The 19,342-nt window shown below is 35.2% G+C and overlaps 5 protein-coding genes and 2 long non-coding RNA genes across 8 annotated transcripts; 3 read left to right on the forward strand and 4 right to left on the reverse strand.

The window, feature by feature from the left end:
- Positions 1 to 8: 8 nt before the first annotated feature.
- LOC126872883 (proteasome subunit beta type-3) lies at positions 9 to 1,259 on the reverse strand. The gene is made up of 3 exons (XM_050633103.1): positions 1,106 to 1,259; positions 252 to 817; positions 9 to 169 (listed from the first exon to the last, which is right to left on the reverse strand). Exons 1-3 carry the CDS (start codon positions 1,106 to 1,108, stop codon positions 121 to 123), a joined length of 618 nt encoding a protein of 205 aa, XP_050489060.1. The 5' UTR covers positions 1,109 to 1,259; the 3' UTR covers positions 9 to 120.
- Positions 1,260 to 1,604: 345 nt separating this feature from the next.
- LOC126872858 (cullin-2) lies at positions 1,605 to 5,761 on the forward strand. Of its 2 annotated transcripts, none has more exons than XM_050633065.1 (8): positions 1,605 to 2,027; positions 2,639 to 2,847; positions 2,938 to 3,436; positions 3,524 to 3,703; positions 3,777 to 3,995; positions 4,073 to 4,243; positions 4,306 to 5,250; positions 5,325 to 5,761. In XM_050633065.1, exons 2-8 carry the CDS (start codon positions 2,729 to 2,731, stop codon positions 5,454 to 5,456), a joined length of 2,265 nt encoding a protein of 754 aa, XP_050489022.1. In that variant the 5' UTR covers positions 1,605 to 2,027; positions 2,639 to 2,728; the 3' UTR covers positions 5,457 to 5,761. The 2 variants fall into 2 exon arrangements, with proteins under 2 accessions (XP_050489022.1, XP_050489023.1); XM_050633066.1 differs by having other exon boundaries at positions 2,639 to 2,832.
- LOC126872878 (homeobox protein ARX-like) lies at positions 5,541 to 7,770 on the reverse strand. The gene is made up of 3 exons (XM_050633096.1): positions 7,175 to 7,770; positions 6,598 to 6,800; positions 5,541 to 6,511 (listed from the first exon to the last, which is right to left on the reverse strand). The coding sequence occupies exons 1-3, from the start codon at positions 7,386 to 7,388 to the stop codon at positions 6,173 to 6,175; spliced, it is 756 nt and encodes a 251-aa protein (XP_050489053.1). The 5' UTR covers positions 7,389 to 7,770; the 3' UTR covers positions 5,541 to 6,172.
- Positions 7,771 to 7,909: 139 nt separating this feature from the next.
- LOC126872885 (retinal rod rhodopsin-sensitive cGMP 3',5'-cyclic phosphodiesterase subunit delta) lies at positions 7,910 to 9,176 on the reverse strand. The gene is made up of 4 exons (XM_050633107.1): positions 8,993 to 9,176; positions 8,766 to 8,828; positions 8,424 to 8,681; positions 7,910 to 8,345 (listed from the first exon to the last, which is right to left on the reverse strand). The coding sequence occupies exons 1-4, from the start codon at positions 9,031 to 9,033 to the stop codon at positions 8,264 to 8,266; spliced, it is 444 nt and encodes a 147-aa protein (XP_050489064.1). The 5' UTR covers positions 9,034 to 9,176; the 3' UTR covers positions 7,910 to 8,263.
- On the forward strand, positions 9,036 to 9,746 carry LOC126872893 (uncharacterized). The gene is made up of 2 exons (XR_007692230.1): positions 9,036 to 9,186; positions 9,388 to 9,746. It is a non-coding gene; the product is annotated as an uncharacterized LOC126872893 (long non-coding RNA).
- Positions 9,747 to 15,564: 5,818 nt separating this feature from the next.
- Positions 15,565 to 19,212, forward strand: LOC126872891 (uncharacterized). Its single transcript, XM_050633114.1, has 4 exons — positions 15,565 to 15,954; positions 16,272 to 16,441; positions 18,054 to 18,332; positions 19,003 to 19,212. The coding sequence occupies exons 2-3, from the start codon at positions 16,282 to 16,284 to the stop codon at positions 18,317 to 18,319; spliced, it is 426 nt and encodes a 141-aa protein (XP_050489071.1). The 5' UTR covers positions 15,565 to 15,954; positions 16,272 to 16,281; the 3' UTR covers positions 18,320 to 18,332; positions 19,003 to 19,212.
- Positions 16,456 to 18,047, reverse strand: LOC126872895 (uncharacterized). The gene is made up of 2 exons (XR_007692232.1): positions 16,792 to 18,047; positions 16,456 to 16,556 (listed from the first exon to the last, which is right to left on the reverse strand). It is a non-coding gene; the product is annotated as an uncharacterized LOC126872895 (long non-coding RNA).
- Positions 19,213 to 19,342: the final 130 nt, after the last annotated feature.

Raw genomic sequence — 19,342 nt, forward strand, 5'->3', positions numbered from 1 at the left:
TAACAAAATTCAGATTTTACATTTTGTTCGTTGAAAATGATTAATTTATTTAAACAATATATGTTCTTCTTAATAAAAGATTTTATATTGGTATACAATACAAACGTATTTAAAAGTATTTTAATCCATTCGTGTCTTAATAGTCCTGGTTGTAACTTTATCTTTTTCTCTGTAATTAAAAATTAATTGATATCTTAGTATCTTAAAATAAAAAAGAAAGGAAGAAAAACATAGAGATTAAAATAACCTACATTATGTAAACAATAGCACCCCAACCAGATATTGCATCTCTGTCACATGCATTTACCAATGCTTGACTGATTGTTTCAAAAAGATCATCTGGCTCCATATCTGGCTCATAAAGCGATTCACACATTCCATATAGCTGCTCACTACATGTTCCGCCAACCACAAAATCATCTGATGGACTTATACATCCTATCAAATCCACATTACAAACAAATGGTTCATAAGTAACAGGACTTAATCCAGCAATGACGGGCTCTACAAAATAAGGTCCAAATCTTCTCTCGTACAATAAATTTGATACCATTGATGCAAATGTTTTAGGATGTATCTTCCTATTTTCCTTCAACTCATAAAGATTTAATCTAAATCTTAACTTCTCCATTACAGTTTGAGTATCGGTGGCAAGACCAGGAAGGCTAAGATATAAGTGAGATCCCATTTCAAAGATCTTTTGAAAATCACATGTTATGGTCTGTGCTTGAATACCAAATCTGCGATCAGCAGCTATCGCTACACAATTCTTGCCTTTCATTGCTATGATAGCTCCACCATTATAGGCTAAAATACTCTGAAAAGAATCACAAACAAATAAAATTGTGATAGGTAAATTTATCCTATTAACATAATTCATTTCAATTAACTCAAATTTTTAACTAACTAATAAAATAAAATTTCATTTATAACATAGTTATATCGCTTTAGCATAGTTTATAAAACGTGCAATGTCATTAACGTATTTGACAGCAACATAACCTCTTTTTTACTTTATATTATTTTAAAATATTAGAGTATGACAGTAACCAACGTTTTAAAAAATCGAAGAGATGTACCAAGAATTTAATATACGAAAAATTACCATTTTTAGACGGTCCCGAAGAATTCACCAACAATTAAATGCGATATCACTGCAAAATGTACCCTGAAGTACTATATTCGAAGCGCAACTTATGTCACGAAACATATAATGCATAGAACTTCGATTTTCTTTTTCGTTGTAAGTTATAAACATAAATTTACATAACTCACTTTGTTTAATGATCACTAATAACATATAATGTTCGTATTTAGACTCATATTGTAATTAATAGAATTTCTTGATATTTTATACATATTTTCAAAAAAATATGCGGGAAAATCAGTATCATCTTGAGTTTTTGATTCTCTAAAATCCAATAATCTTTTACATAACTTCTGGATTGCATCGAGGTATATTAAACATGCTTAGGAGATGTTTTTATAACGGGAATAATGATCCTAAGTAAATAAATTGCAATATATTGCATAAATTTTTTATTTACATAAGAGCAACATAATGTATTCCTCTATTGAGATTGAGAGTAGAGCCTCTAGATAGTATATTCCATCATCCCCTCCAAGATCTCAGAAAGTCAAGATAAAAGGGGAAAACATGGTTCTGCAATGTTATTGAGAAATTCGAAGCCGTTTAATGTTTCGCATTTGATTCGTTGTCTATTGTAAAGAAGAAAGTTTATATTTTTTGTGGGTTCAAAGTCCTTTTTTAAATAAACGTTTCATAAAAGTGATAGCCAGAGTTAAAACCAGAGGTGGAAAACGAACGAGGGCGAAAGAGAAAGAGAAAGAGAGAGAAAATGTGTTCGATCAAGACGAGTCATTGTAAATGCCATGAATTTTGCAACTGGGAATGATTTTCGAATTAGCGGGAAGAAGAATTTTCATAGAATTTATCTTGATAGGAGTTAATATCAATTGGCAATTGTATTCCGAAGAATACAGATCACTCTTCCTACAAGTTTTTGGTTAGTGGTTTCGATCAAAACCATCTGGATACAACCAGTCAGCTGTAACTTGCAACACGCGTTTACACGTGCATTTTATAGTTTATTATAGTTCGATGATCAATTAAACATATCATTTGAATTTAACCATAATAAGGTCTAATACGATACAATTGCAACACAAAATGATCGTTCTTAGTCCGCATTTGACGATAATTTACGAACGGTTCATATCTTTTGATACAAATGTACAGGCGCTATTTTGAGTGCTGATTAACTCGATCTACTTCTAGAAAAGTGTTACAAGAAATAATTTGCTGGTCGTATGCGCTGCGTCAAATACGATTGAATGAAAAAAATTTCAGACGACCATGAAATAAAAGTGCACTCGCGATGTATTTTACTTTTATGTTATTTTTAAACCACTGATATACAAAACACTTGGACTAAGCCTTGTAGTTTCAGTCTTTGTATATAGTTAAAAGATTATTCTTGGAATATATTTTAAGTGTTTGGCTTTAATATTCTTTAATTCCGTGACTTTTAACATATATTTAATTAGTGCAAATTTCTTCTTATCTTTCTTCTGTTATTACTTATGAGATTGTAATCAATATATTATTTTTTTGTAGGTTTAGAGGTTTGATAATTATATTATAGAATTTATATAATTAACTCTTTGGTGTTATAAGTCTTTGATATTTTGTTGATTGTATAAAAGAATGTCACTAAAGCCTAAACGAGTTGATTTTACTCAAACATGGGAAGCATTACAAGAGACTGTAAAGTGTGTAATAACATTATCTTATGTTCCACGTGCAACATGGTATGATAGATTCAGGTACTTTATGATATCTTCTGGTTATTTTCAGAGTATTAAAGTAGTTATATATTTTGACATTATGTATATGTTTTGTATATTTTGTTTCAGTGATGTGTATTCATTATGTGTGGCATATCCAGAACCACTTGCTGATCAATTGTATTGTGAAACAAAAAGATTTCTAGACAATCATGTCTTCCAATTGTTAGCAAAAGTTCGTGCCCAAGGTGAATCTAGTTTACTGCAGGCATATCATCAAGCCTGGACAGAATATTCACAGGGCATTAATTACTTGCATTGCTTGTACTTATATTTGAATCAACAACATATTAAAAAACAGAAACTTTCGGAGGCAGAACTGATTTATGGCATGTCTTCCACTACGGTTGTTGATTGCCAAGAACAAATGGAAATAGGAGAGTTAGGTTTAGATATTTGGAAAACAAGAATGATTATGCCATTAAGAAAACAGCTTGTCTCTCTATTGTTAGATAACATTCATGCAGATAGAGTTGGTACATCTCCCACCGCAAGTACAGAAGTTATTTGTGGTGTGATACAGAGTTTTGTTCGGGTTGAGGAATATAAAATGAAGGGACAATTAGATGTAAGGATTTCTATTATGCTACTTAGTTTTCTTTAGTGTAATATAATGTTCCTTGCAAAACTTTTTATATAATGTGTGTTGCTTTAGATGTACCAAGAAATTTTTGAAACACCTTTTCTTGAGGCTAGTGGAGAATTTTATATGAAAGAAGCAAGCGATTTACTTCAACAATCGGATGTAACCCATTACATGGAAAGAGTGACATGGCGACTCATGCAGGAGGAACTTCGTGCCCATAAGTTTCTTCATGCAAGCTCTGTGCCTAAAGTATATTTTTATATATTAAATATAATGTACGTTAAATTAAAGTGATCGATCGTTTAACAATAATATATTGTAGGTGAGACAATGCTGCGAAGGAAAAATGATAGCCACGCATGTAGCGTGGTTTCATTGGGAAGGACAAAGGATGATAGAGTACGAACGTAAAAGAGATTTGAGCCTCTTGTATCCATTATTAAGGCCATTACCTTCAGGTCTGACGGCACTTGTACAAAAATTTACTGAACACATTACTCAGCAAGGATTACAAGCAATTAGCTCTTTACAAGGAGAAAATGTAAGAAATATGACAATACTAAATGTAATTTTATTTTCTATGAAATTGTTTTATTATTTGATAACTGCATAATGTAGATACATACGCAATTCGTGGAAATTATGTTGGATGTGCATCGTAAATATTCGGAATTGATCAAAGATGTGTTCAGAGGCGATCAAGCTTTCGTAACTGCTCTCGATAAAGCATGTTCGGTTGTCGTGAATCATAGGCCTGCTCCACGGCAACCAGCTAGAGCACCTGAGCTAGTAAGTAGTGGTATTTCAACGCAATTTGTTTAATTTTTTTAATTTGTAATATTTCAATTTAGTTCGCTAAATATTGCGATTCTCTGTTAAAAAAATCTGCGAAGGCGGCATCGGAGGGAGAAGTTGAAGAGAAACTAGCACATTGTATTACCGTGTTCAAATACATTGATGATAAGGATGTTTTTCAGAAGTTTTACGCACGAATGTTAGCGAAGAGATTAATACACCAACAATCGCAATCGATGGATGCCGAAGAATCAATGATTGATCGTTTAAAACAAGCTTGCGGTTATGAATTTACGAATAAATTACATCGAATGTTCACCGATATGTCAGTTTCAGCGGACTTAAATGCTAAGTTTACAACGAGCTTACGAGAAGGAGATAGAGAAAATCAATTAGGCATCGGTTTTGTAGTATATGTGTTACAAGCAGGAGCTTGGCCATTGGGTTTACCACCATCTTCAGGGCCATTCGATATTCCTCAACAATTAGAAAAGTCCATACAGGCATTCGAAACTTTTTATCACGCGCAATTTAACGGTCGAAAACTCACTTGGTTACATCACCTGTGTCAAGGTGAACTCAAGTTCAATTACTTAAAGAAACCTTATTTGGTAACTGTACAAACATACCAAATGGCACTGCTGCTTCTTTTCGAGCATTGTGATTCGATACAGTGCAGAGAAGCCGCTGCATCATTACACTTATCGCATGATCAATTAGTTAAACACGCGACCAGTTTAGTTGATTGTAAAATTTTGAAAAAATCAACAGATGGAGAATTAGAAGAAGATACGACTTTGACGCTCAATTTCGATTATTATAATAAAAGAACGAAATTCCGTATAACTGGTACGTTGCAACGGGATGTACCGAACGAGTGTCACGATGTCGAAACTACACATCGTAGCGTCGACGATGACAGAAAATTGTACCTGCAAGCAGCTATAGTTCGTATTATGAAGAGTCGTAAGGTTTTGAGACACAATCAACTCGTGCAAGAGGTGAGGTTTATTTTGACATGATACATGGGAGTTATCTAAACACGATGTAACTGAACGTACTAATACGATTCCAGGTACTAAGTCAATCTAAGGTTACATTTGCACCATCAATCAGCATGATCAAAAAATGTATTGAAGCTCTTATAGATAAGCAATATATCGAACGTACGCCAAATAATGCAGATGAGTATTCGTACGTCGCATGATTTTATTGTACCACTTGACACAATCATTAATTTATTTCATTCAGGGTGCTTTGTGATCGTTCATAATACAATAATTTTTACTAATGTAAAACGATTGATAATTCTAAATTTTATTTGATTGGATACATCTTTATAGAAATGAACAATACTTTTTCGAATGATAATGCCCAAACCAAATCTAAGATTTGGAAGATCAAAAAAAGCATCCTGAATTGCTTTCTTGCTCCTAAATCAATTGATTAATAACTTAGTTTATTCAATGACTTATAATATATGTGCACGGAATAAAGATGATTACTATTTTATGCTGGAACAATTTCATTGGTTTCCCAAGAATAAAAATTTAATTTCTGATTTTGATATAACGTACAATTATTACTACTCGTTTTGAGATTCATTGAATCCATATGAAGAATAAATCTATATATTTTTACAAAATTATGTAACAATATTCCAAGCATATTCGAATTTTAATTTTTATATTGTTTCTTATAATAAGTCTCTGGTCCCTCATCTTGAAATTATAACATACCAGTTAAAACTGGTAGTAATGTACATGACACTTTTGATGGCCATATATTGCACGATACATGGTGAGATTTAAGTGACATTGCAAAGAATTGTTTGCATCAGACACTTTGCTCTTTAAAAATGTTACATAATATAAGGAATGTTATTAATCAGTTCCACTACAGCATAGATTTGGATTGGTACTATTAGGAACGTGGAGTTTTTAGTTGTAACAGTTCTGGATCCAGCAAAGGATTGTCATCTGCCTCTGATTCTAATGGCTTATTCATACTATTAACCACAAGAGGTGATGTAGTGGCTGTGTTACTATATGGTGAAAACCCTGCCCATTCCATGCCAAGATATATAGGTGGTGGGCTACCCAATGGTGGTTCCAGTAACAAATGATCTGATTGTTGCTGCTGTTGCTGCTGTTGTTGTACTTCCTGACATTCAGAAGGTGGCATATGCGAGGTCAAGTGAGTGGTTACTTTACATTGTTTTTCTTGTTTTCGCCACTTTGCTCTTCTGTTTTGAAACCATACCTATATGGCATAAGCAAATTTTTGAATCTGATTAATAATTATCAATTGCATTTTCCGAAGCAATAGAATACATCTCTATTATATACCTGTACCCTTGCTTCTGTCAATTGGATACGTAGAGCAAGCTCTTCTCTAAAAAATACATCAGGATAATGTGTCTTCTGAAACGCTCTTTCTAATTCTTCTAATTGAAAGTTTGTAAATGTGGTGCGGTATCTCCGCTGTTTCCTTTTTCCAACTCCAGTTGATTGTCTATCCTCGCTTCCCGGACTTGGTGAAAAGTCATACGCTACAAAAGTTTATCGTTTTTCTCAACATTATTATACTTGATAAACTTTGTGTGAAATTAAGCGTATAATATCGCGGATTTAATGTAACCGTTTCATCTTCAACCGAAGTACAGTCGGTGCAAAACATTACGGAAATTAATGAATTGATTCGGGGATTCACACGCTGCTTCCTCATTGCACTTAATCATGTTGAATGGCGTAAAATGATTCATAACTGTTAAACTGATTACCACTAACTCTATTTAAAACAAGGGCTGCCGATTCGCTTAATGCATTTAGCAATAATTTAATTGAGGACTGCCCCAACTTACGAGTCGACAGGTAGAGAGTGGCAGTTAATTAAATCAGGTCTGGGGTGGCAGGGTGCACTTACAGAATTTTGTAGGAAAGCAAACTGAGGAAGATTGAGCGCCTATCAGACCAGCCAGAGCAGTCGACTGTAGATCTCCTCCGGGGTTGATCTCGTCTGGTGCTCCAGCGGAAGCGACGATCGCTCCAGTGGATACTAAAGGATCGCGCGGTGCACCCACCAAAAACAGTTGTCTACTATTTTCGTTTGCACTTTCGTCTTCTTCCTTTAAATCCATTGCAATATTTAGCTTCCGTTGTTTAATTAATCAAACACAGAATAGACGAGACAGACGTTACACCGAATGAAAGATAGACTAATGGTAATTGAATCACTACCAGGTTGAGAAGTTCGTGTGGGTACCACAGCGACTCCGCAACTCTGCTATTTCTTTTCTCTTTTCCTCCTTTTTTTCCTTACACCTGTACGACGTAGATAGGGTAGGGGACAGAGTATATTCAACATGAACTCCCTCAAGAGGGGTAGTGAAGCCTCAAAAATGTATTGCTTATACACCACGAATCAATAGCATGAATGTACACCAGAAAAACGGTATATCTAGTTTTCCCCATGTGATCATTAACTATTTTGTGAGAGATTGATACTCGCACGATCGTATATTATCATCGATCTTTTGGTATTAATCATAAGAGATTATTTCGAAAGCGTTTTACGTTTACGAAATATTTAGTTACGATTCTTATTTTATGGAAGGGAATAAGAGGAGAAGATTAGAATGTACTATTGAAGACATAAAGCTTTTATACATCTTTTTATTGGAACAGTGTAGTGTATTACAATATGTACAAAATCTGCTACATCCATTTATACTTAAATAAAGGTGTATTGTGCCTTAAAAGTGCACATCTTAAATATTACTATAGTAACACTTTTTTAGCTTATATAAAACTGAAATATAGTGCCATTTGTTTTACTCATGAAAATGTGAGAAAATATATTTAGCACAGTGCGTATCACAGTAGGTGCATGAAGTAAAATGTTCAATATGAACTTTGTTTAAGATTATTATCATCTTCAGTACTCCATCTCATGTGTGCACGTTGAAACACATTAGTTGGACCCACGTCATATCGTTAAAGTAGAATAAAACATTTAGACGTAAAAAAGGCGAACCTTGCTGGTAGAGACTAATAGATCATCGTCGAAAAATTTTGTCTCTATCACAACATTCCCACTGAATATGGATAAGAAAGGACCAATTATAAACGAATGATGTCGAAACAGAAAATTATAACAATAACATTATACTTACTTTAAGATGTTAGCAGGCATCATTTGACTTTCTGGAGCAGCTTGAATTAAACTTTGCCACGTATTAGTACTGTTAGGTATAACAAATCCAAATTCAAAGAACCATTCCTCTAAGCATCTGCCTTTAAACAACACTTTCTGTTCTAACCTAAACCTTTCCATTGGTTCTGCAGAACTAAAATTAATTTCTCGTGATATTGCACGACACTTTAAAATTCTTTTAGGTACTCTTGCTTCATGTTCGACCTCAGGTACAGACCTTTATACAATCAATTCTATTGTTAATACGAAGATCTTATCATTGTAACGTTATCAGAAATCGTATAGGTTATTATCTACTTACAAATCTTCGTTACCTTGCCATAATATTTTGCCATTATCAGCATCTCGTAAATTCATCCAATTACTGTAACAAATAACAGTTAAGGAACGCAATACTGTGTGTAAATTAATATCATAAAGTAAGTAAGGTTAATTTTATCACAGTTGATTTTAACCTATAAATTGTCACGTTTATATGCGATTTGTTTGCAACAGGTAAATAACTTTGTTACACGAGAAAAAGGATACACCTGGAAGCCCTTAAGTATATCTTCGCCTCGAGAAGGCATAATTAATTCAATCAAAGCGAAATACTCTTATTTCGTGACTATGTAAATGAATCACGTCCATCCAGCCGTTATCGATTCTTTGTACTGTTGATTTATAAGTAGAAAGTAACCGTTGGTCATGTCGGCTAATTTCAGGGATTATTGTTAATACAGGTAAGTTAATTAATACAGATGACTATTAACAAAATCCATATATGTATACATATGTACGTATTTGCAAGTTAGACAATGTAAATGATAGTAGATGGAATAAATGGGATATAGTATAATGCGTTATATCTTATAATATATGTATTCTTGACTTATTACGATTTAAATTGTTTATAATATGTACGAATATCTTGTGATATACAGATGCTGATAGTTTATGAATGCAAGAATTGATTAGACAATACGAGGATTAAAATATTTCTTTAATAATAATCAATAAATAGAAAAATTTTTTCAAATGCAAAAAGGTGAAGACACCAGCGTAACGTGCTTTCACCTTCAATCAAAGATGAAGAAAGATGAAAGGACTGGTTCAAAGAATCAACGAAATTATAAATAAATTTCCAATCAAATATTATTTAAGCATTGTCTGTATATTTGTATTATGCACTTTTATACGTCATTTTTAAGCGAATTATTATATATTGTCTAGTTGAATGTATTTCACCGTGTATTCTTATTAAAAAGATAATTATAATTAGTAATAAATTATTGTAAATGAATCTATAAGAGTATTACATTACGCGCTTATAACATTAGTTAAATAAGTTAGACTAGTAATTACGAAAAAATATTGCAAAATTTTTGAAATATCGAACGCGGCTTGTCCAAAGCACATTTCAGGGCGCATAGCCCAATTTTTGTCTCCGGACATGCCACGTTTTGCTATCTATCTGTAAACGCTCCAAGTTTCAGTTCCTTTACCGCCTCATAGATGGTGAAACGTGGTATATCCGTAAACAAAAATTGGGCTCTGTGTCTTTAAACTTATGTTGAACAAGCCATGTTTTGCCATCTGTGGAAGAGAGGAGGAACTGAAACTTGAAGTGTTTACGGTAAATGGCGGCACTTGCTTCGTCGAAGGGAATTATCGTGCAATTGTGCAACAAGGAGAGACATGTATCGTGTATGATAGACAAGGAGAGCAATACTGTTGGATAAGGACAGTAATAATGTCGTGTGACAAACAAAGATCGCACTATTGTGCGACAAGGAGTTATAGTGAAATTTTTCCCTCCTTTTCACCGTGATAATGTTTGGACATCTACGAACCGGTTAAATTTTCATACTCAATAGATGATATCGTTCTAATTGAAGGCTTGCGTCCGTTGTATCGCTTGAGCTTGGAGATGCAATACGAAAGGATTGAATTTTTTCTGTGCAAATGTTCTGACCGCACTCGTATCGTTAATTAAGCAGAACTGTGTTTCCCTAAGTTCATATTAGAGCATCGCCTCTCTGGCATTAGCGAGAAAATAAGCAAATTACATTCATCCGACATTCTACACCATTGAAATGTTTCAATAAACGTTTTGTCACGGGTAATGAATTATTAATAATAATAACAATTGTATCGTTAATGCAATGATTAGATGACCTATCCATCGATTATACAGCAATGTCTGTTTAATCTATGAATCATTCATTCATCATTCGATTTCCGTTAATTAATTCTTGTATCTTACTGTCAAGAAGTAAATAAAATACGGAATTACAATAGAATAGATTAATTTAATTAATTAAAATAAACTAAAATTAATTAAATTAATAAATAAAATTAAAATTAAAATTAATAAATAAAATTAAAATAAATTAATTAATTAATTAGCAAATTAATCGTATAATCGCGTAATTAGTGCCGCAATTGTTGTCCTATAAACGATTCGACCATTTGTGACACGTTTAACGTTATTTTGCCCCGTATCGAATTGTTCGTTTAAGATTTCAGGATTGGAAGCTTTGTAACAAGAGGACGCGCTGACACCCGGTTGTTACCATATTCATTTGTATTTCATAAGGCCTTTCATTTTTCTTTCTCTTCGAGGGCTTGTTTTACAACGCCACGTTGTTTGTCTCGGTCCAGTCATTAACCATCTGTTTTTAAATAATACACAGGCTCCTCGACTATCCATTCTTAATCTTACTCCTTTCATAAGCAATCCCTCTCACTATAATTTTTCACAACCCCCTTTAATACTATTTTTCACGAAAGCAAGCAAGATAAATCGAGAAGAATAATGGTTTGACAATTTCAAACGGAATAAAGTGGAAAGTAAAATTAAAATGCGTAGACACAGGCCTTACAGTTACCTATACAGGCTGAATAATACATTCTGTTCGTGTTTTCTCAAACAAGTGCATCGAGTTCATAGCAAAAAAAAAAAAAAAAAAAAAAAAAAATTATAATAAGCTGTTAAGCCTACAACCGAGTGGTTAAAAGTTAGTAACTTTACGTAAAATCTATCGACATAATTATCTCATTCCGTGAGAAAATTCATGAAAAATATCGGATACGCGTGTCCTTAACGTTTCAATTAATTTTCATATTTTTCGCAACGCGCACTTTGGCGATAGGCGAACGATCCTCTGCCTGGACCTAAAATTAATAACGAAAAATTATTCGATTTTCCGGAGAGAAATCGCTCGAGTCGACGCGAGAAAGAACGCGTTGTGTGGCAAGTTTCTATAGAATTTCCATAGAAAATAATGGCATTGTCCTGGATTCGACCAACTTTGGCGTGATAGCCGCTTCTCCTGTTAAAACGTTCCTGGCAACCCTTTGCGAATAGTTTCACTCCGAATTGCTGTAAAAATTGAAATTCGACGAGAAGCGACGCAGCAAGTGTCGTGGCCAGTTTCTGCCGCATTGTATTTCTACTGCAATTCAATTCGTATGGCGGAGACACAAGTTGGCGAGAATAGAAATCTGGTCGTTGTGTCCGCGATAGTTTTGGTAGATCGGCGTTAATCAAAGTAGAAATCGAAGGAAACTGTCCTCTCGTGGAAATTTTCTAATTCGTCAACCTGGCTTTTCCTTAATTCTCCTTCGATGCTGGCACAGTGATACGAGATGCTGCTCTTCTCCTTCGTTTTACCGTTCCAACTGTCAAGCTGGCAAGCTGGCAGCACGACCACGAATTTTTAATACACCCTATATATACAGGGTGGTTGATAACCGGTGGTACAAGCGGAAAGGGGGTGATTCTACGCGAAAAAAGAAGTCGAAAATGTAGAATAAAAAAATTTTTTTTTTTTTCATTTTTCCATCGAAACGACGATCTACAGTGAGATGCGTTATAACGTACCGCGCGCGTACCGAGCGTAAATTCAAAGTCGATTTTCTCGAAAACAAAGCCTCGAACGAAAAATGTTTATTCTATATTTTCGACTTATTTTTTCGCGTAGAATCACCCCCTTTCCGCTTGTACCGCCAGTTACCAACCACCCTATAAATGAATCAGGTCATTTCCCTTACGTTTGTATCCCTTTTTCTTTTATGATCTTCTAAATATTTCGATACAGCAAAGACGTACCGATAGCGCCGGACATACAAACTTTATCAGCAAAATATCGTCTTTTAACGCACGTTAGAATGATAGTTATTCTCCGAGAGATAAAATATTTTTTTATTCGAGATAAAAGCGCGAAGCGTGCGGGTTCGTGTCTTGTAAAAATCGATCGGCTATCGATGCGTCTAGTTTCGGTCGTAAATGGCTGGCCTACACGTTCTCTAAAACGAGGAATGTCCATCGACCAGTTGGTTTCCGAGCCATCAAGATCGTATTGACGACAGTCAGCGAATGAAGAGCACGCGTGCTCAGCCGGAACATAGAAGATTTCCTCCTCGCCATTCGTTTTATGTGTTGGCCGTCTTTACGAGCGCCGCAGTTGGCAGATTCTCGATCGGGACTCTGGACAACCGGGAAGATCCAGTTGGAGAATATCCTTTGTCCTTTGCAGTATTCTTATTAAAAATAGAACAGAAGAGAATAAGCGAATTGATTGACCTTTAACGCTTTCCGTTATAAGCAGCTCATGCTGCTCTTCGAATTACATCCGAACAGCGTTGTTTAGTGAAACGTGAATCTTTCTTATCAAATACCTGTACAATTTATATAGATGATTTACACGTTGTACAACAATTACATTGCTTCAGATAGCGTAATAATTATTCGCTAATCGATAGTAACGGAGCGTGCAAATTTTTCAGTTCCTTCCATGATAACACTGCTACGACTTTTTTTCCTTTCAACAGGATTGGTAATTTTTTACTTCGTAGTGAGGTGGTTGTTGGTGAAGATGCCCGCAAGAAATACTCTTGATGTTCAGCAGGAAAGTTTATCAAACTATCAACAAACAACAGTCAACAATTTACGATCAACGATCAACAATTAACGATTAACTATCAAGAGTTATATGATAATCACGTATCTCTAATGGTGTTTGCTTCGCTATGACCCTTAAACTTTCGCATTTCGCAGCTCGGGGCAGAACGAATCTTTGGTTCGAAATCAAACGGATTTTTGTTGCCCCTCGATATCCGCGACGATTAGATGTCCGCGACGGTTGCGATTGCGATTTTCCGAATATTCGGCGAGAGAACCGTAGGGATATCGATGGTACATTAGGCATGTCAGCTTTACGCTTTGAAGGTACAGCGTTTGGTGTCGCGAAGCCGTTGCAAAGTTGCGTGGTCGAGTGCAGCCACAGTAGTATACGCGATTTATTTGAGTTTTGGCGGCTCTGGCAGAAATAAATTAGGATTTCGTTAGTAAAGGGAATAAGAGAGGTGTTTCAACGTTAGTTTGAAAGATCACTGCTTCGGTGAATAAGTGTGGGCTATGGATATTGCAATAATTGCCGAGCTTCTTCAACAATTCAACAAAACAGGCCGGTGAACGCCGAGTAGCGATGCATTTTCCACCTAAGTGTGGTTTAAAGGGTGTTGAAGTAACTAATACTGTTACGTGGCTACTTTAGACAATGCAACTTCGCATTTTTATGTATTCTACTTACCTGAACGAAATTTTACTATTTTATTATTATTAGTTGAACTATCGTCGAGAGTTAACTTATACGACTTGTACGAGGATGTAAGCAGCAAGAGCACGAGTTACGCGATACAAGTTTGCAACATTATTATGTACTTAAAAGCAAATGTTTCGTGGAATTTTCTAGTATGAACATGAACTTTTAAGTGAACAAAAAATCGTAGATAGTGGAGAGAAATAGGTGGACTCCTGTTACACGAACGACCTGGTTATATGAACCGACTTGTTCCCGGGCAGGTTCGTATAAACGGAGTACCGTTGTAATATAGTTAAAAAAAAAACAAACAAAAAAATGAGTTATCCTTAAAAGAACAAATGTAACTTTCTTGGAAACGGGAGAATATTCTACACGCTCTTGTCGAAGTTTCTACGAACATGAAAAATTAGATTCCGTCGATTCTTGAAGTTTGTCAACGACGAAAGAATGTAGTACAAATATAAATACAATTAAGTCGAGAATAACTTGACTGTAATTGACGATCACTCGGTTTAGATTAGAGTTGAATTTCTTCGTTTCCGAATATTTCATCCCAATTCGTATCCTGTATATCATATCTTATCTTCTCCGAGGCCATTATCGTTTAAAATACAGAATATGTGGAATTTAAGCAAGCAAAAATTATGTTAATTGAAGCTGTTGCGGATTTTTCATCTTAATAGGATAAAAAAATAAAAAATAAAAGAAAAATAAAAAAATAAATAAAAGATAAAAAATAAAAAAAATAGGATAAAAGAACGCAGCAGGTTTAACCTCCAGCTGCGGCTGATTTTCATATTTATGTGTACAGAATCTCGGACAAATTTGCATCTTGTATAGGTATATCGTTAAAAGTCTTTCGACGCGATACATAAAGCAATCAAAATAAGCGGAAGAGAAGAAAATATTGTTGTTCGTTAACTTCCAAATAGCTTCCAATTAACACAGTATGCGGAATGTATAACACAATTTCCACGTTGCTCGCTGATGGAGTGTTAAAATTTCACTTCGCGCCCCTATCGAACAAACAATTGAGGCGAAAAATCACGCGTACCGATAGCTGTTACTTTATTTTTTCTTCGAATTGAGGAAACTCGTTAACGACGGAAAAATACGATGGAAACATAACTCAAAGAACGTAACGGCATTTTTCATTGGTTTCCATGTTCCATAGTATCAACTTTTTCGTTGTCGTACGAAAGTACTAACTAAACGATAGGAAACTGAATATATTTCAACCTAATTAATTATTACGTAAATGCCGTAAGAAATGAAATGCCTGTACTCCGCGAAAAGATCGCATAAGCAAACTAGCCACGTATGAAATAAAAAATTCACGACGAATTTGAAATACGTAGGAGTGTTTCGATGCGTTTGGCGTCAGTATCTCGCCATTGCGTGTCCAATTTGTTACAGGTAGTAGAGAAATAGAAGAAAAATCATCGAGAGTCAGCGAGGAGAGGGCACGGCGAGCTGTTGCGCCATTGGTCGCCGTTAGGGGTGTCTGAACACTTCGTGGGTGGTTGGGAGAGACTATATAAAGCGTTTCACGGATCATGGTACATCGCAGTTGCTTTTACGTGTTGCTTCATCCGCGTTCCGAAACTTTTTCCTCTCTGCAACGTGTCTGAAGCGTCTTTTTTTCGCTCTCGACCAGCGGCGATCGTGTTCGCGTCTCGCGTTCCTTCCCTCGACTTCCGTTCCAAGCGTACGACCGAACGTCGTTCGAAAGAATTTACATCGTCCGAATAGTTCGAAGAATTTTTCTGGTGAAGTTGCTCGTTACGAGGTGGAAAACGAGAGGATAGTTGGGGAGAAAGTCGAAGAGTTGATCGTGAGAAGAAGAAAAAGAATATCTTTTGTCTTTATTTGTGAATTTGAGGATCGAGACAGATTCATATAAGGGGAGTATATCAACATCGGTCACGATTATCTCTACGTGATGTTAATTGTTAAAAATCGATCGCTCGAGGAATATTCGTTGGTGTCACGTTCGAGAAAATTAATTCCCATAATACACGCGTAATCGAAAATATTTTTACGATTTTTATAATATACGCGCGAGGAATAATATAGTATAAAAATAATATTCCGGTCGTCTACTTTTAAATAATCGTAGAATATTTCGCGTTCGAGCGAGGTAATCTAACGGTAGAAATAAAAATAGAACAGAAGGGTTAATCACGTGGATGATGAAAATATCTGGACGTAATTTTTACAGGCAAGAAAATGCTTTCGCGGCGTGGGAAGACGCAATTGGTACCGTGCTTTGGAACCATAGAAATCGTGATGTGTTTGTGGATTGCGTGTATGGTTTTAACTCTGGTCGCATCTCAACAAAAATTTTACATTCAGGGCCGATATGGCAAGAGGCAGGAACCGCGTACAGGTGAGATATAAATGTATATAAAATTATCTTGATTGACAAACCTTCGACATTTCACAGATTCATTTTCTTTATAAAGCACGAACGATTTCTTTTCCACCGTTCAAAACTCGAACTACTGTTAAAAAACGTTTCTAAGTTGTAAATGATATAATTGATAATTATACTATATAACTATAACTATGTAACTGCATAACGATATAACTACATAAACTACATTAACTGAGAAATATTCAAACACAGGAATTTTCTCTCTATTAATACAAATACATCTTGATTAACTGTTACACTCTATTTAAGTTTCTGCGATTCCGCGATATTTCCTTTGCTCTCGTTAAAACGTGAAATCTTACCTTTAATTTTCCAGTCGTTCGTATTTTCAGTCTCCGCGACTCGTTCCATGCGCGATGCTCTAATCAGAAGCGTCGTGGTCGTTTTGTGGACCAACGATTGGTGGTTATCTCCAATTAGAGCGTTTCTAGTTTCTAGTCACTTGATCTTTCCGTTCTGAACAAGGCACATTTATCGAATTCAACGAGAGTAGAATGTTCCGTAACTGTGAATTTTCTTTTGTTACAGTCGATGCGTTATAATTAACTATCGTATACCTCCCCTATTCTTTTTCTCGTATTTCGAATTACGGAAATTTTTCCTTCCATACGTATACTCTTTTCTTCTCCATCGTCGTTCTCATTTTTTCGTATCTGCTTCATCATTATTTTTACCTGTTCTTCGTGCAATGAAGAATCTGCAAAGGAAATGCGCGTCTTTCTGTGTACATACTTATAATTGTTTTCGCAAGAACAAGAAACGCTCTTTGAGCTTCGATTCATCGCAGTAATTAGTTATGGGTATCTGCGTGATAGAAGCAAAGGATAGCTTATTAAATAATGAAAATTACGATATATCGGAAATTCTGTGACGAACGAAATTGGAAATGTCGAGCAATCGTTAAACTTGGATAATGACGATTCGTTGCCTCCATCTGAAATGTTGAGAACAATTTGCGACATTAAATTACCGTTATTATTACACATCAAAAATTACATGTTATTATTAAATTACACACTTATTGTTATTTTCTGTTCATTCGTGAAGATTCAGATGCCATTAAAATGTCTACTTACGAAAAAGAAATTCATTGCCAGATGATTATTCTCAACGATGTTTCGCTATTACGCATATAGTAGAATAGAGTGATCTGAGTCACTCAGCTACATTTTAAAATTCAGTCCTGAACTTTGCATAGAATAATCAAACTTGCTGCAAATCATGAGACATCGTTAGTCTTTAATATAGTAACAAAGGAACGAGAAAATACCAAAAATCATTTAAATAATTTTCTGATGACATTATTCGGGTTCGCGAGAAGATATTGCGTAAGGATATTGGTACTGGTTGAACAACTATAAAAGACTATAGTCGTCGAGAGTTGTCAATATACGTGATGTATTTCGTTATTTATCACGTCACGAATATCGAGTTAAATAATTTGTTTTCAAACGTGGATCGTTTGAAAATAGTTCGCAATAGAATTTTTTTAATTGCAAGATAAATTGTTTAAACATCCTTCCAACACAAATAATTTTACTTTAGCTTAACGTCTCAATTGCAGACTCGTTCTTCGTTTCGGGAGGCAGATATGGGCGCAGCGAAAACACGCAGAAGGCGAGTAAATCGTTGCCAAAGTTGGTGGAGGTAGAGGTGCCAAGGATAGATCGATTCTTTTGGGGTAGCCGGTACGGGAAGCTCTCCCCTCCGGATTACCGGACAGTTTCATCGGTGAATCGATTTAGCGCCATTCTCAACTTTATGGATCAAGTTAATCTCGATCGAGAGAACGACGCCAGCAACCGGAACGATCTCGATCTTGTCCCTTAAAATTATTTCGTCGGTAAGATATCTTTCTTGCTTTTTTTTTTCGTGAAAGGTTCCAGCTGTACAGATGAATGAATTTTTAAATGAATGAAAAATTCAGAATGCGTAAATTATGCAAAACGACGGATAAGTAGTAAGAGGGAGCAGAGACAACTTTTCAATTATTAATAATATAACGTGTGTCCCAGCATTGAAATCACCCACAATTTCCAGGATAATATGCCACGCTTTTTAGCGTGTTACAAATTTTCTTGTAACATAAAATAATCTCGAGCTTGAAAGGCCTATGAATTTTCTTGAAATCGTACACGAGTTTGACCTGATGTTCGTTGCGAGATTTGACTAATGCCCAGTGGCAAAAAAGAAATTTTAAATTTTAATATTCTTCGAGTCGAGACAAATTAACTCTTTATAATTCTAATATGTTTATAAATTTTCACGTTTGGAAGGATCGATGAACTAAAGCAATTGAAAATGTTAGATTGTTTAATTTTAGAGAAACAACAGAGTATTTTTGCTGCAGAATTGTCAAAGAATTTTCTCGTGAAGCGTTTTCTTTGTTGGAGCTGTTACAGAAGAGTTTCTATTGCACAGAAATAATCCTGTTTCAAAGCGAGACACCTAATTCTTTTCTTTTCTAACGAACAACTATCCCAATGCTAATATTATTGAACTATGCTTCGCAGACATCTACGAGGACTCGTTGGCTCTTTTGTGCAAACGATACAAACTGAGAGAAGAAGAGTTACAGGGAACGTGCGTGTTTCGATCTTCTAAACAAGTCCTCCGTAATGATTCGTTGTTTTTAATCGATTTAAAAGAATGTAAAGATCTCGTGAAAATCGGTGGAATGCGCAGAAAAACGAAATATAAGCTTCAGTTTACGCATCGTAGAATCTGGTGTTTTCTTTGTAAACCGACCCATTCCTTTTTATCGTTCTCCCATTTTCCCTCATTCACTCTGCTACTTTTCTAACAATTCTTTTTCCGTTTTTTATCGATTTTGACTAGCATTACGTATTCAGA

This window comes from Bombus huntii, chromosome 14, assembly GCF_024542735.1.
Source record: "Bombus huntii isolate Logan2020A chromosome 14, iyBomHunt1.1, whole genome shotgun sequence".
Taxonomy (NCBI): domain Eukaryota; kingdom Metazoa; phylum Arthropoda; class Insecta; order Hymenoptera; family Apidae; genus Bombus; species Bombus huntii.